This window comes from Diadema antillarum, unplaced genomic scaffold (assembly GCF_040938485.1).
Source record: "Diadema antillarum isolate AM-2024a unplaced genomic scaffold, OU_Dant_1.0 seq00000633_RagTag, whole genome shotgun sequence".
In the NCBI taxonomy this organism is placed as follows: domain Eukaryota; kingdom Metazoa; phylum Echinodermata; class Echinoidea; order Diadematoida; family Diadematidae; genus Diadema; species Diadema antillarum.
In genome coordinates, this window is record NW_027271550.1 from 1,013,324 (window position 1) to 1,031,094 (window position 17,771).

General features: G+C 38.4%; 1 protein-coding gene across 1 annotated transcript in view; it reads right to left on the bottom strand.

Annotated features, from left to right (window-relative positions):
• Positions 1 to 2,727: 2,727 nt before the first annotated feature.
• Positions 2,728 to 17,771, bottom strand: part of LOC139736191 (thioredoxin domain-containing protein 16-like) — a 34,748-nt gene continuing 19,704 nt past the window's right edge. The window contains exons 5-18 of the mRNA XM_071646925.1: positions 17,019 to 17,140; positions 16,482 to 16,578; positions 15,636 to 15,792; positions 14,679 to 14,839; positions 12,860 to 12,941; positions 12,034 to 12,190; positions 10,845 to 11,000; positions 8,732 to 8,975; positions 8,188 to 8,327; positions 7,734 to 7,818; positions 6,723 to 6,873; positions 5,377 to 5,540; positions 4,034 to 4,236; positions 2,728 to 2,972 (exon numbers count right to left, since the gene is read on the bottom strand). Of these exons, the coding sequence (XP_071503026.1) occupies positions 2,728 to 2,972; positions 4,034 to 4,236; positions 5,377 to 5,540; positions 6,723 to 6,873; positions 7,734 to 7,818; positions 8,188 to 8,327; positions 8,732 to 8,975; positions 10,845 to 11,000; positions 12,034 to 12,190; positions 12,860 to 12,941; positions 14,679 to 14,839; positions 15,636 to 15,792; positions 16,482 to 16,578; positions 17,019 to 17,140 (2,164 nt within the window). The remainder of the gene's footprint in view (positions 2,973 to 4,033; positions 4,237 to 5,376; positions 5,541 to 6,722; positions 6,874 to 7,733; positions 7,819 to 8,187; positions 8,328 to 8,731; positions 8,976 to 10,844; positions 11,001 to 12,033; positions 12,191 to 12,859; positions 12,942 to 14,678; positions 14,840 to 15,635; positions 15,793 to 16,481; positions 16,579 to 17,018; positions 17,141 to 17,771) is intronic.

The window sequence follows — 17,771 nt, forward strand, 5'->3', positions numbered from 1 at the left end:
TTTCACAGCTGTCAAAGACCTTGAACAAAAATCTTTGACCGAGACTCTTTTGTCTTGTCCATTTGAGCCACATTGCAAATTCCATGCATGTATGCCTTCAAATATTATGATGACATATTCTAGTATTCAAATATCACAGTATTCCAGAACATCTGTTGACAACAACAACAAAAAAGAGACTTCGGATACATTCATTCTTGAAATCACATGAAGAAGTTATAGGACAATAACTTTTTCTATATAGAAGTATCCAGTAAACTTTAAAACTTTCCATGGTTACATTGTATGTAATATGTTACCTGATTGCCTACAAGATATGGCAGGTGTCATGTATTTTGTATATGACACATCTGACTCCTTTGGCTAAGACTTTAATACTGTGCAAAGCACTTGATCCTATCAAATGAAACAACACCAGCAAGTGCTAATACTTTCATTTCAATATCACAAATAACAATAACTGTACAAAGACACAATCATTTCTACAAGAATTGTTATGCACCATGTTGTCACAAATAGTCTCACTTTTCAAAAACACAGGCAAATTTTGTTTCTTTTTTTCTAAAGGGGTTTGGAAGCACCCTTTAACAAATAAATTAGGAGACATTTTGTGAGTGTGTGGAGTGTATACACTGCCAAAATCAAGGTTCATTTCTACTGCATATTAACTGAAAGAAAGGCATCCTAATATCATGATTATCCTTTTAGCACAACAGAGATAGCACATACAACACTTAGTTCTTCAATACATTTAATAGTACTGCTAATTTAGAGCATACTCTACTCAACTACAAAGTGATGATGGATTTCACAAAGGTTAAAAACTTTCCCCCAAAACAGATGAAAGAAATAGGCAAGTTGATGGGCGACAGTTTGTGGGTTAAAGTCAATTTTTTCTTCTTCTTTTTTTCTTTTGATTAGGCAAGGAAATTCAAAATCCATATATTAATAGCATTTCTTCCTTTTCTGGGGTACAAGTATCTCATTCATAGTCAATGAGCATGGAACATTTTTATGACAAGGTATAACAACATGATCCAAATTACATAGTGGAATTACAAGCTCAATGATTATCACATTTCCCTCAATGAAATACATCATATTTTGAAACTGATACAATTTCCCTTAAACATTATCATAAAAAGTGTACATATAATGATTTCATACATGTATGTATATCTGGCAACATCTTTGTTCTGTTGGCAGTAGCAAATATATCTACCAGTATTAAATAAATAAATCAATAACAATGATCACTTGTGACTTTCAGTACGTTCTGATGGCAAGATTGATTTGTTTAAATATTTTCTTTTTTTAATTTCCAGGCCAAGCCTGCCTTTGGCCAATGACAAGATTACTTATCTTCATTTCAGCATCATTTTTAGTAATGATTACATAATAGTAAAAGAATACAAATATTTCAGTAACCATTTAATGACTTTTGTCATAATTCAATAATAATGACATACTCATGTAAATTACAGACTAACTGCACTTTGTTGAATGTCAAGAGATTATTCTAAGCCTGAAAAATTAAGAAATCAATCATTATTCCTCTGCAGGGTCAAAATAACACTTCAGTATTACCTTCCCAGGTGCTTGCCATAGTAGTATATCCATGCCATTTATGATTGAAGATTGATATGAAGGACAATGTGCAATCAAGGTACTTTGTGTGACAAACAATTCTTCCCAAACAACATCTGTGTTCAACGGTATAAAATGAAGAAGTCCATGCTGTGTGAACGACACACACATCATTCGTATGTACAAGCTCACTACAATTCAGCCTTGGAACAGCTCAGCACATGTCAGTACAAGCCATCATAATGCATTAAACTCTGCTGTGTATAATACCTATTCGGACAATGTCAAATCTCCTCTCCACTTGAATAGTAGTATCAACTCAGTTGGAATGTGTTGACTATTATAATGATGCAGTTGATAGCAGAAAACTAGATTTTGTATGGCAGTGGCATGTACAAAACACTAAACACATTCCTTACTCATGAAAAAAAAATACGTACACTGTACTATAAACGATAACATATTACCATATCATGGAAAATACAATGAGAGTAAATGATGGTGTGCAGTGAAGGATAAAAGAGCACATTCTCCCCCAAAAAACATAATCTTTCTCACATTAGCCTGGCAAAAGAATGTTTTGCAACTGAAATTAACAAGAGATTCATTTGTCTAAGAGGTAATACCCTGTGTGCAGATTCTTTTGCTCCATCATTATAAAATTCTGTATTTCTCCATGTTGATGCAAAAACAAACAAACAAACTAGAAAAGCACTCGTAGAGCGCAGGCCTCCGCCAAGCAGCTCATTTCCACTATCATACACGCATGCTGAAAATCGCCCTATTTCCTATAGAGAAGCCTTTTGTTTACGTATCAGCTTCCAGGTATGTGCCTCACCTGAGTAGAGCAATCGCTTCAGAGCGCATATGCAAACCTCGAATACCCACAGCTTGAACTCCCAAGTTCATTGACCCTATCTGCAAAACAATAAAACATCCTTCACGAATCCATGAAAATTTCTACATCACTACCAAAATTGAATCATCTATTCCTTGTGTCATTATCAACATTTCCTGCAAGTTTCATTTAAATCCATTCACGACTTTTTTGTGCAATTTTGCAAACAGACAAACCAACGCCGATGATCGCTTAACCTTCTTCCTTCCTTGGCGGAGGTAACAATCAAAACCCACTTCTGCTTATAGCTCTTCGTGTTGATGCGAGTTGTCTCGTTTTGAAGGAGGCATTTCAGCCATGGTATCTTCGGGGCCGTCTCCAATACCAGACTCTTCCCTGTCGTCCGCATCCTCCCTGGCCAGAGGCGTGGGGCCCTCCTCCTGCCTCAAGCCCCGACGACCATGGCGCACCACCTGCTCTTCTTCCTCCATTAGTTTGAGGTAGTTGTAGGGTGGGACCAGCGGCTGCCACTCCCGGTTAATCAGGGCTTTGTGGGGGAAAGAAAAGACCATTCTCTTCTCACTTGGGCAACTACAAATTACGTACACGTGGGAATTACACCCAATGAGAGCTGGTGTACAAAACTCGGTGTCCCATGCATTTACAGACTAATTGCCTTGGTATGCATGGAGTGAATTTTGAGTGATAATGAAAGCATATACAAAAGATCAATAATCTCCACATTTGCTCATCTCATTTTGCAATTTCTTCCTGAAGTGAACTGAGTCCAATGAGAAGATGAAAAGGTCAGATATCTAAAAGGTCATCAATGAATGGCCCAACATTCTATGTCTTCCAAACAAATTAACACTCCCTTTTAGTAGGACCAAGTTGGACATGTTCAGTGTCGTGACCTAACTTTATACTTGACACGCTCAAGTCACTCTAACCATGCTAAAATCTGTCTATCTGTAGCTTGCCTCTAGAGATAACGACGACGACAAATTTTCTGTGGTAGTATCTACATGTGGCATCCATGGCCAAACGTGCACAGCTAGCACATTCCTTCCTATACCACTTATCTTATAAGCAGTTAAAGGACAAAGAATTCCAAACACTAAATTTTATCCTATTAAGAAGCTTCCTACACCCTAGTAGATAGGTTCTTTGCCATGATAGCCCATTCCACCCAGTTGGTCATGGAATCAAACTACCTGACAGAACATCCATTACACACTTTAGCTGCTGTCACACTGCACGACACTACACATAGCCTGCTTCCTAATATCTTCCCCAAGTTTGAGCACGCTGTCACACTACAGACAAAAAAATATGCAGACTTTCAGGGATACAAAACTACCCGTACTTCTGTTTTTTCACAGGAAAAAATGCAAATGTGCGACAGCACACAAAAGAAAGCAAAATGCATGTAAACAATATGAATGGATCTATTATAATGTCACAAACTTCTTGAAGTTTCAGCTGCATGCAGTCACACTATACTATACTCATAGTGATATGAAAAAAATAAATAGATAAGTAGAGTAAAGGAAAAAATAAAGAGGATAAAAGGTGAAATAGAATCAAGCCTTCACAGCAAACACCTACCCCTATACTCAGAGCATTCTCTGTTGCCTTGGAGGGAGGCTGACAGCCAAGCCTTGATAGAGCTCTCTCTGGGGTCCGAACCCTGTGGGAAGCTACAGACCTCTCCGGCCGCACGGTCAAGGATGACCACCATGGCCTGATCAGGTGTGGGCAGCAGACCATAACTGACCAGAGTCTTGGAGCCAAGTGCACCTTCATCAGAGCTGAGAGGAGAAAGTGGAAAGAGAGAGAGAGAGAGGACCACACTTATTTCTAATCATTTCTTATTACTACCTCAGCAAAGGAAGTGATGTTTTTGTCGGCATTTGTTTGTTTGTTTATCTGTTTGCATATGACTCAAAAAGTTATGAATGGATTTGAATGAAACTTGCAGGAAAAGTCAATAATGACACAAGGCACAGAAAATCAAATTTCGGTAGTGATCCGGGAATTTTTAATGTTTTGGCATATAGGGTCAATGAACTTGGGCGTTCAAGCTGCGTGTATTTGAGGTTTGCATATGCACACTAAACCACATGCTTTGCTCGAGGAGCCATGCAGTAGGAAGCTGACGAGGTAAACACTTAGATTATTTGTTTTTTTTAAGCTACTGTAAACGTGGAAATTTTCGCGGTACATTAATTTTCGCGGATTTCGCGCTACGTTCGGCTATCGCGAATTCAAAAACGCGCGAATATATCTTCGCAATTTTCGATGCACAGTGGCCTGGTGCGCTTCGTCGATGATACTGCTACGTAGTTCAGACATGTTTAAGCATATAGCAGTATCATCGCACGCACCGAGCCCACGGCCGATTGGTGTGCTACATCCCCGCGACTACAGTACTAGTCCTACAGAACATTTATCGAGTACGTCGAGCGCTTGTACTTGCACTCGCACCGCTCGCTACGTCGCTTATCGTACGCTGGCATCGCTGGATGAAAACAGCGACTGTGAATTAACCCGCTACCGAGCGCGAATTTAAGAACCCGCGAATATGTTTTCGAGCCGCTCAGCGCGAAAAATTAATCGCGCGAAAATATTGACGTCTACAGTATCACTGGAAATTGGGCAATTTTTAGCATGCGTGTATGGGTGGAAATAAGCTGCTTGGCAGAGGTCTGTGCTCTCTGATTGCTTTTCTAGTTTTGATTCAGCAATTCATCTATCTGCTGAGTGTTTTTTCATGACTTGTAAAAATATGATAGTACCATCAATATTTTGCAGACGTTTCCAAAGTCTCAAATGGAACATTGAAGACAAAACCAGCAAACGAGGAAAGAAGCGTGAGATTATAGAAGTGATACCGAAATCATGTGATACACAGAAATCTGCCCACAGACAGACGCCAATCAATCAATCACCTGTCCATCTGGCACAGGACGTAGTGCTGTCGGATTTCACCCTGCGCCAACTTCAGGAGAGACTGCGCGGCTTCTCGGGAGACATCATCACCGGCATTGAACAGGATGGCAAAAGGTTTCCCTTCAGCCATGTAGGTTGGCATGCTCGCTGCAGTCAGCTCCGGCTGGGGATTGGACATGTAGAAAAAGAAAAAAACAAAACAAAACAAAATAAGGGTACCAGTCACGGTACTTCCTGCATTATTAGTACAGTCCCATAGGCCTGAGTCTGTTCCTATCATAAAGTGTTTATTCTATTCCATGTAGACACACTAAAACCAATGTGAAATGAAATTATTTCGGGGGGGGGGGGGGGGGGGGGGGGCATTTCATGAAGCGTTTAGTCAGATATTTTGTCTGACAAAATGTTAAAAGCTACTGAAATCCTTGCATCTGATTGGCTGAGAGCAAATTTGTCCGACAAAGTTGTTGGACAAAATGCTTCATAAAATGCCCCCCTGGACAACAGTCCATTTAACCCATACTACCATAATATGAGCGGAATGCTTACACCAACTCTGGTGGTGACTGACTCACTGGATCATATCTTGATAACCATGCCAATGTGAGTAATACATAAATACATAATAAAATACTAACACTAAGGCAATCAGAAATTGACAAAGAGAGTAAAAAAAATGAATAATTGACACAATGTCATCCATCTTATCAATGGGTGCAGAGTGATGTGGCAGTTTGTAAACTAGTTTTGGGTTTATATACTTTGCAAAGGTACCAGGTATCAGATTGTTGATAAATTTCTAAAATTCACTGGCTATGCACTACACACAAGCTCAAAAAGTAGCCATCGTAAGTTGGCTATATATGTGCCACCCGACTGATGTCGTCAAAAATTGTAATGATTATGAAATCTCTACTAGAAAAGGATACAATGCTGATTGCATGCCCAAAGAAGCTACAAACACAAACTGATGCAAAGCCACAGCGTTATTGTTATAAGAGATAATCTTTGTAACCAAAATGAGAGAGAGAGATAAAAAAGTCACTTTTGCTGACATTTTTGCATCTAGGTTTGCATAGCTGATTATGCCACCATGCAAGCCTAATGTGATTTCTTGAGAATGGAACATACACTGAACTATACTTTGCTGTGAGTCCCTCAAAACATTATGTTTTTACTTTTTTTTATCTATCCATCTCTTTAAATGATTCTGGCAAACTTGAATCAAGTTTCTTTACAAGGTTGTCATTTCCTCTTGTTATCTTTTTCTTCCTCTTTTCTTGTTGTTGTTTTTGATGGGGTGGGTTTTTGTGAGCAGCTCACTATACTTTGTTGATTATCTCACCAGAATGGGCATGCTGGCTCGGCGTATAAACGCTGCCAGTTTCTCGGGAGTGTACTCCTCGTCAAAGCTTGCCCTTGGGTTTTGGGGGTCGTTCCATTTCTCGACAATGACAGACGGTGGAGTCGGCTTGTCCATCCCACCGATCTTGAGCCTGACATGCAACAGAAAGTGACCGTGAGATTTCTGACTCGAATTGCCAAGGTGGGCACAGTAATGTGCATTCCCAATGCCACCCCACTCATGCAGTTGAAATGAGCTACTTAACATTGATATCGAAGCATTACAGGGAAATTGATTTATTGAACTACTGTACAGAAGAGGCTTGGTTTGCATTGTTTCCCCCTTTGTCTTTTACATGGTTTCCATCAATGACACATCTCTGACAAATCTCTGGATTTTGCTGCATAATATAAATATTCAAAACGTTAATTTACTTTGAGCACCTAGTTAGGGTGGATACAGCCTATTACAAATAAAATTTGTACTATTGTCCTATTTGGTATGAATGATTATGCAGCACTGAGCTTCATTACTTCATTGGTGTCAATATAATTCTCAATTTGTCCCACACAAAGACGTTTTGATAACACTTGGCAAAGAGTACTCTGTAAGAAATTTAAATCAAGCAACTTGATATGAGCACAGGTTGCTGAAATTAAGTAACTGTATCCAATAATGACAGAAATTGGTACGTATGTTAAGTGGTTTAAACAAATACAAATGAACATCACGACAATTATCAAAATGATCAGTAAGTCCCTCTGAAATGCATTCAAGGGATATGCTGAATATTTTGAATAGAAGCTGTGTATGCTATGGAACCTAGAACTACAAACAAAAGGAAACATATGCTTTACAAAGAATACACTTTGGATAAATGTATGATGAAAGAATGTCTGTTAGTACAAACTTGGGAAAAAAAAAACACAACAAAACACCACAAAAACAGCACCTAGCAAATGACATTAATCATGCAAATCAGCCTGGGCATGAGAAGTGTAGAGCACTTACATTTCCTGGGCACACTTTGAAGTACACAGACCAAGCAGGAAATCCCCAGCTAATTCTTGTGCCACTTGTCTGTAGACTGATAATTCTGATTGAGGAATAGAATGACAAAGAATTGATTGTATCAAGCTTACATATGAATAAATAAATACATATAAACAAATGAATAAGTAAATAAACTAAGTATACCCTCTGAATTCTTAATACCATGACATAAGCATATAAACAATAATGCTCAATGTATACTTGAATTGCTTGGATCAGTTCTTCACGAGTTAATAAGCTGAATATACAAAAGTGCTACAGCAGCCTTCTCAACTGCCACTAAGTTTATCTAAGCGTAGTAATTATGACCTCCAATTACCAACTGTAACAATACCTCTCTGCCAAAATTAGGGCCATTACTTTCATGATCTCACTTATCCCTGTGTCTTGATTATTCACAGATATGACTGACCTCTGCTGTGGTCATCTGGAATGATCGCCACGACAACTCCAGGGAGGTGGTCCTTCACCCAAGGATCGGGTAGAACTCCCATGGTGAAGGCATCAACGTCTTTAGCACCTTGGAGCTCCACTGGGTTAGGAAGCTTGTGCCTGTAGAAGGTATTTAGTCATCAGGACACAGAGGAGAGCACATTAACTCTTTGTATTGGGGAGCTTACCAGTATTATCATAACTTTGCAGCTGATGATGCAGACATATTTTTGAGACAAAAATCCTTCCTATATTCAACTTGTACAGCATTTCTATTTCTGTCTGTTTCCACACAAAAACATTCATACACGATTTCATCACAGATACAAGAATCGCTGAGTTTAATAGAGAAATCATATATTCTAATCTAATAGAAATCTATGATCACACAATGCTAGTGACGGTACATGGGAGATATCTTTCAGAGAGCAAAGCTTAAAGCAACTGTTCACAGTTTAAAATACATCAAATGCTATTGATGCAAAAATAAGGGGGTAAACCAAAATGAAAGTTCATAAACTCACAATATGTAACTCTTCAGGAAATTTCCTTCATCAAGAATCCCTCCATAAGTGGCAATGTCAGACCTCTCCTTGTACATCTTGACAGTGGGATAGACCGTTACATTGCTCTTGTCACACACATCTGGCCAGCTGGAACATTCCACTCTCGCCAGAGGGGTGTCCAGGCTTTCCTCTGGAAACATGGAGATGATGCTCTGGGATGCAGACTCAAAAGACTGCAAAAATGCAAGGCTTCGAGGATTCCCTGCAAACACAGCATTGATCAGTAGTATATAAATACTGCTGCAATATATACGCAGTCAAAAACAGAAAGATGGCTATTAACATATCATTCTGCATGTTTGTTTGCTTTTTCCCTCCAATGAATGTGTGGAGGTTATGTGCAGGTCTATTGTGTGACTTTGTCCCTTCAACAATTCTGCAATCTGACAGGAAAGAAAAAGGCACCAGTAACTCTGATAGCTTTTAAACTATGAACAAAAGAATCCATTTCACACTCAAGTTGTTCAAGTTTGATACAGAGAGTAGAATAATATAAACAGAATGGCAAAAGCTTCATTACATTCAGGCAATGTATAGAAAAGTTACAAGGTTTCAAGGTTTTACATGATTTCCTAGAACAGTGCTATACCTCATAGTCCCTGTGAATATGCAGATAAGATTTTTTACTACATTTCTGACTTCAAAAAGAATTTGAGAAGTAGAAATACATCCCTTCACATCATAACTGTGCTTGAGTTGCATCAATTTCGCAGTGTGGCTTACTAGAGGGGCACAGGCAGCTGCTGAACTACCACAAGAAAAAAAGAAAAAAAATCATCTCATGATTTTTTGTGCAAACCGATGGAACAGATGCTAGGTACTGACATTTTCATTTGGTCTCACTGTAAATGATACAGTCGAACCTGCCTTCGCGGCCACCTGTCTATAGTGGCCACCTGTCTATAGCGGCCACTGAAAAATCCTCCCGAGAGAATAGCCCTGTTAAAGACCCTGTGTATAGCAGCCACCTGTCTAACGCGGCCAAGTGGCCACAAATTTTGTTTCCCGCAGTGGATTTTAACCTGTCTATAGCGGCCAAAAACCCAATGGAGCCGCAGCCGAGTCGATAATTCAATGTGTTTTCCACTTTGTAGCCGTGCGGGCAACGTTCAGTGATTGCCACCACTTCATTCATCCCTCAAAACTCTCAGTCATAATAATTCACTAGTGTTAAGCTTTTTTCACGACAATATATATACTATATACGGTGCAACAATTTCATATACACCGGCTTGGTTAAATGCATGAAACACATGATGTGTGCAATGTGTGCATACGTACACATACATTGTACACGTTATGTACATGTAAGGATACAACGATGATACATGTACATGTAAGCAATGCACACAAAGCTGGATTACCTGTCTATAGCGGCCACCTGTCTATAGCGGCCACTTCTTCCGTCTCCCTTGGGTGGCCGCTATAGACAGGTTTGACTGTATGTGCTATTGATATAACTGGTTAAAAAAAAAAATGAAATTACAAACTTCAATTCCATAACTTTAGTTTTTGTCTTATTACAATAAACCCTTCGCTGGTCTGTTTGTTCAACTTTACTCTTGCCATCAAAGTATTGATCATAAAGTGGAGTTTCCTTAGAAATTTCAAAAAGCGCCATGTCTAGTTGCAAGTAGTGATAAGGTAGAAATAGATTCTTTTAAAAATGATAAATCAATAAAGCTTGATTTCTTGATACAGCAGATTAAAAGGTGATGTACAAGAATGCTGGTTGCGATGCAACACTGCACAAAAATGATGTTTATAGTGATCACAATAATGGTGATATTAAAAAAATACTCCTGAGGGGGTATTTCATCAACGCTTGTCAGCGCCGACAACTGTCGGTGCTGACCAATTTCAGCAAAATCCTTGGTTTTGATTGGCTGAGATGCTCTGGTCACTGTTACTATGGTGATTCAAGTTGTCAGCGCCGACAAATGTTGATGAAACACCCCCCAAAATAAGAACATCATTACTAATATTTTATTGATCTTTAAATTCATCACAAATATTGATATTGTGATCCTCAGTTTCATATTCATTAATCTGCTATACTCTTGCCACTTACACTTCATGGTAAAGAGCACACTGGTCAGTTGCGACTTGCCAGTGAATGACGGGAAGGTGACATCGGTCAAGGAAGGTATGGGAGATTCTGGGGGCTGCAGGGCCAGTCTGAGGTGGACAGTGGCTGCCTGGACATGGTCATCCTGCTGTTCTTGGACTGGTCATTTCAGAGAAATCAGTACAAGTTACATGCAAACCCTAAAAGCATGAATTCATGACTATCTTCATATAATAATGAAATAATATGAAATTATCTTCCTATCCTTGTTAAAATAATGGCACAATAGAGCTGTACTGTCAATACCATCTTCATTTCATTTCATTTCATTTCATTTCATTTATTTGGCAAAATATAAAACAATATACAACTTGCGGGTCATTACAAACAAACAAATACATGCCAGGACTCCTAAGAAGCAATTTTGTGCTTGTGGCTGGAGCCCTCAAACCAAAAAAGATAAAATACTGTACATACAATCAACCAACACTTATTGTGACATGGACCAATACATACAAAAGATTACCAGTAGTCTTCCTTTAATACTTGGAAGGGACAGTATTGTAGGGAGACTATGTATTGGGAAGGTTGGCCTGACTTGGAATATATTGAAGAATAGTGAGACACTTTTAGCAAATGGTCACACATGAGGGTACTGTGGACAGTCAAATTCAGAGAAGACCATTGCTTGAATATGGACTTCTTTTGGCCAACCTGCAAGTCTACCCATAGGATTGGTACTGTAATTCGCTTGCTTCAGTGCATCTATTCTCTGATTGGTTATTCTATCCTCGCAGTTTGTTCTAGTCATGGTTTTCAGAATGTACTACAGTAGGCAGAGAATTAAGATCGATTCAGTTGAAGGTCCATGATATCTGCCATCAGTTCCCTTTCATACGCAGTGAGGTCTCATGTTTTCTATGAATCAATATCCAGTAGAAGGCGCAACTTTGTGCTGCCAGTTTCACAGTGAAAGCAGAAATGGGTCTTAAGGCCTTTTCATGATCTAGTGTAAGCACTTTAATGAATGAATATGATGAATCAGTTGAGAGTCAATTTTAGTATAATGAAACTACAAAATCTAACCTTGACACTTGCAAAATGGATCATTTGAGGGACAGAAATATCAATTTGATTCTAGCCTTAATGAAGACTTGTCTTTTAGCGAAAGAAATAAGTATTACAAGCTCACTTGGCGGTTGATCTTCATCGTCATACCCTCCATATGCATTATCACCATCCTCCTGGGCTTGGGCTTGGTTGTCATGGTAACTGAATGCCAGATGAATGTTGGTCTCTACAAAGTTTTTCAGCTCCGAGGCATCACGGATGTGCTCATCAACGACATGCTACTCTCGGAAATTAATGAGAATGACAAATGCTTGCTTCAAAATTCAGCAGCAGCCTTCTTTTTCACCCACTGAGGATGAACTGATTTAGCTATAACACACATTTTAACACACATTTACCATAGCCACATGTACCTACCTAGAGTATACTCTTGACTAGTCTTCCAAGGGTTACATAAGAGCTTTCATACCATCATATATTCAACAGCTAGAAGTTTTTGTAATTCATTTGTGGTATTGAAAATATTATCATTTTTTTATTTCATGATATCAAAATGAGGCTATGGATTCTCTTAATAAGTCAATGGCAACAATACCAGATAAGTCTCTCTTTATGTCAAATAAGACTTCCATATCAAACTTATATAAATCATACTTTAGTGAGTTGACATGTTTGATAACAAATGGCATCATATGAGATATGGAGAGGTGCCCACCTCTGCAGATATAAAATCATAACAATGAACATGAAAAAAATTCATATTCTGAGAGCAAAATCCATAAGTTGGTTTAAAGACATTAGATACTACACATTCTATTTCAGAAAATACATCACAAATTTTTCGCATCAAAAAATACATTTTATTATGTTTGATGAAGCAAAAAATTATTATTTGAAAAAAAAAATAGTTGGCAGCTCTGAATATGTAAAAAAAAAAAAATAGTTACCTCCTTGATTCCCTGAAGAACAAAGCATGCTGGGATACACTTTGTATCAGGCACAAACAAGATATCATCAGTAACATCATCCCTATGGAGAAAGAAACACGCAGGAGTCCTTAGATGGCAGATCTACATGACTTCATTATTCTGTCCTCTCAAAGTGAAAATTTCAGATCTTTATATATCTTCATCACAGAAGACTGCATTGTTGATGTTCTCTTTATTTCAGATCATAGATGGGAGTAGAGAACTACAGTTATCTGATCAAGTGAACATTCTGCCTCTGTGACATCAAAGTAGCTCTAGGGTTGATACACAAAATGTCAAATTCCCAAAACCAGCAGATTGATTGAAGATAAACGTTTCACCATGTAAGCCTAACTTCTTCATTACGATTAAAGGGGATGGCTAGTAACTGATCAGTGGGAATCAGTGGAAATGCTGGGGGATGATTGTTCCAATCCTTGTGGGATTCATTTAAGAGTACATTATATATCTATTGTTGTGTGAAAATTATTTGCTTCAGAATGGTCTCATATTCAAGTAATGTGCAGTTCAATGTTTCCAGGTTAGCATGCCTGTACACTAGTACTGTCGGGGCGATCGTTCACGATCGCCCCGACACTGTACAGGCATGCTATAAACATGGAAACAATGAACTGCACATTACTTGAATATGAGACCATTCTGAAGCAAATAATTTTCACACAATAGATATATAATGTACTCTTAAAGGACTCCCACAAGGATTGGAGCAATCATCCCCCAGCATTCCTACTGATTCCCACTGATCAGTTACTAGCCATCCCCTTTAATGAAAAACCAATGTCTCTCTTCTGATCACAGAAGATATTGACACACATACACACACACACACAAATTTCTTGGAGCCATCTGAGAAAATGAGTGCTCACACAAATGTAAAACAAAACAAACAACTCTCACAAACAAAAAACTTGATACATCTTTACCCATGTATATATGTCACTTTAATTAAATCAATAACTATCCAAACATTAGCAAGAGTAGCTTATTGTTATTAACATAATTGAATTTTCTTCATCCTCCGTGTTACAATTAATTGTTCATTCAAGAACGTTTTGTGAGCGGAATAATATTTGTTCACGTATACCTTGATACTGACAGCCAATTTTCAAACTTGCTTTCTTGGAGTGTCCAGGTTTTTTTTAACCATTTGAACATCTTTATAAATACAGCTGTGTCAGCAAAGTCCATATTTTATTCAGTGGAGCCATCACAGTGTAAAATGGTGTCTTTACAACATGTCTAACAGCTTTCAATAAATACACATGTACATAGCATGTTAATTCTTCTTTAGCGAGTGGTATGATGATGATTGTGTAGTTGTAGCAACACCTACTCACTGATTAATTAAGGTTGAATACACTATAGGAAATGAAGACATCAAGCACTCCGAGCGTACGTACATTGTAGATTGGATGGTTTTATTAAATCGAGTTGTGGGAGCCAGTCACTGATGTGGCGACGGTGAAATTGTGATACACTCTGCATTTTTACACAAAGAGCCATTGGTATTTACATGTACAGGAGGTGACTCACCTCTCTGGTATGAGACAGTGAAACAAATGGTCAGTGTTGACAAGCGGTTACCTTGGAATTGTTTTGAAGAGAACCAGCGGGGAGGATAAATGAGGAGGAGAGAGAGAGTGGGAAAGACGGAGAGATCAGAGCGGAGAGAGAAGCAGAGAAAAGTTGAGCTGCTACACTTCTCTGGCTGAATTCTACTCCAGTTATATATAAAAAAAAAAATAGTCAATGTAAGGACAGCTTTCAGAGAACTAACCTGTTGATGACCACGAATCCAAGGCTCCCCCTGAACAAAGGCGCCGTCTCCGTGACAATGGATAATGCTTGCTTGTGATTGGCTGGATCAGTGACTGCATACAAGGCTGCTATGCCTTCTTCCTGAAATGGGTCTCCTTCTTCCTTCTCTGTCATAACAACCTTTCAAAAATAATATCATAACAAACCATGTAATAGGGTCAAACACTACCCCAGAAACGACAAAGAATTTAGTATTGCACATTCACGTACTCGAGATCAATTCACCTGTCACATTTCACGTGACTACTATGCAGAAATCTCCTTTTATTGTGTGTTGTCAGACTGAAGACTGCTTTCAGTTTGGGCTTTCTCAGTCTCTGCAAGATATGTGTTTGATGTACAATCTTCTATGGTGACATACTTGAAGGACAGACAAGCTAACAGAAGCTGCATGGAATGCAAATGATCGACTCTTCCTTTAATACCCAAATACACACACCTACACTAACTGTCTTTCTTCAATCTTCAGTTTCATCACACATTTGATTATTTCATTAAGAACCTTATTCATTCCTGTGCTCTCTGATACTTCATTCACGCATACATTCATTATTTCATTCATTCATCCACTCATTCATTCATTCATTCATACATTCATTCATACATTCATTCGTACATTCATTCATACATTCATCCACTCATTCATTTATTCATTCATTTGTACATTCATTAATTCACTCATTCACACACTCACTTACCTTGGTATGCATCTAGTCATTTGTTCTCATGTTTCTAGTCATATCTTTTCACTAGCTCACTCTTAGAACATTGTCCATAATATTCCTAGATATGATTGAGAGCCTTGTGATATTACCAATTAATATCTTCCATCTTTTTATATCTTTTATGCAAATATTCCAGATTTTATTAATGCATGAGAAGTGTAATCAAGCCTGTCTAGACCAAGTGTGCATACCACAGACGGGAGTGCCAATGTCTTCATCAGCATGACGAGTCCCTCTGTGCTGATGGGCCCATGGTATCTGGCCTGGGCACATGGCTCTCTGGGGGCGGCCACACTGCATTGCAGAACAAATACTGCGGAGATTGGAGCTCGAGACAAGCTGGGTATCCTGAGATACAGAGAGAGATGGTATATCATTACAGCATGGAAGAAGAGCCATTGCCCTCAATAACACAATCCACATTGCCCAACATAGCAATAATTACAAACACTAAGTTTTGGACTTATGTGTCCGAAGCAAACAGCAGTGTTGTGGTATCGCCTATCGCACTGGACAGAGTTTCTGTTACAAGTGCTCTATTTCAGTATGGACATGTGCTGAGTTTCATTTTTGAAATTTTGATACGGAATACAGAATTGGATAATAACACTCTGAACTTGTTAAATATTTCCAAACAAAGAAACATTTTTGAAATGAAAATACAGATTTAAACAGGACATAAATTGATGCAAAAAAAAAGATGTTCATTGGATTCCACTCTGTTATTTCTATGCTTATGCTGCTGCCGCTGCTGCTGCTGCTGCTGCTGCTGCTGCTACAATAAAGATGGCATGTAAAACATTATGAATAATCCTTCGTAGTAGAAGCAGATACAACAGAAATACAATATTCCTTGTTAAAATGATATCACATTCTTCTTCTTATCATCATGAAACCAACTATCATTACTTTCACTAGAAACAACACAAACCATAATTTTCATGACTTTTGCCTACACTGCCATTTCAAATTACTTTACTATCGTTTGTCCTCATTATCATCACCCTAAAATTCCATTTGTGTCTTTGTTTTCCTACCTGCCATCAATGTCAGCTATCAGATCCTTCCTGGTTGTCACAATGAATTTGAACTTGTGTCTGTAGGCAAAGGCCACTTCGGTGAAGGCCCTGTCAGCTGGTGTCAGACCGAACAAACACAAACGTGACAATGATTGATTCAGATCGCTAGGAGAATTATTGGTATTCCGTCATCAACCTGACATATCACCCAACAGAATCTAAAGAAATAATTCCACGAATTACAGCCATCCTGTTTATGAGCTTTTCCAAAGGTTACTTGAGATGAGAGATACCCTCTGCAGCTGTTCTGTTTTTGTATGAATGAGTTCTCATATTTCTGGTAAAAGATGAGTCAATTGATATTAACATAACAAATAAATAGATAAAAATTTCCCTATAGCAGACAGGAAAGTGTTGTCAGACTTCTGTTGTTGTTGTTGTTTTCTTTTATCTGTGGAATCTCCATTTCACTGACATAGGTCAAGTACTCATTCACACAACAGAAAACATCTACACCCTCTCTTCAAAAGACATTTAAGATGATAAGCTGACTACCTGTAATGCCAATGGCAGGCACAAATCCCAAGATGACATCACGTCGGCCTTTCTGGGACTCCAGGAGATTTTGAAATTCGGATCTTTCGGAAGTGATCGGCACTTCAAAGATGAGGACAAGACTACAGACATGGATGCAAAGAGAGAGCAAGGCAAAATTGCAGACTAATTCTTATGTCATATGACAGAATCCCTAAATAACACATGGTACTTCATCATGCCTATTATGCTATAGGCACTATCTCCAAATAGCCATCATTGCAAACATACAATATGAAGCTTAAAATTACTGTATACAAAAATTGAAAAATTACAACTAGGCTCTAGTCATCATCTCCATGGCAGTGTTTTTTGTTTCCCCATAAATTAGCCCACAATAAACTTAATGTTCTGCAACTGCACAGTATAAAACTTCTTCTCAAGTAATGCAACAGCTGGAATATAATCTCCATAGTAATCATTACATTTATCTTGTACTCTTGCCATATGGCATCAGTTCGGGCAATCTATTTTGATATCCCCTCATTATCAGACACAGTAAAAACTTCAGAACTACTGCAACCAGTCTTCGTGTTTTATCATACTGGCTGCATATCACAAATTTCAAAGAGTGTTCTCCCCTGCAATGCAGTATAAAGAAAGGGAATATCACCAATATTGCATTGCTTTTTGCACACACACACAAGCACAGGCAACAAATGTGGGAAAGTGTACTTGATATGGAACAAATACTAGTCACAACTAAAATTGCTC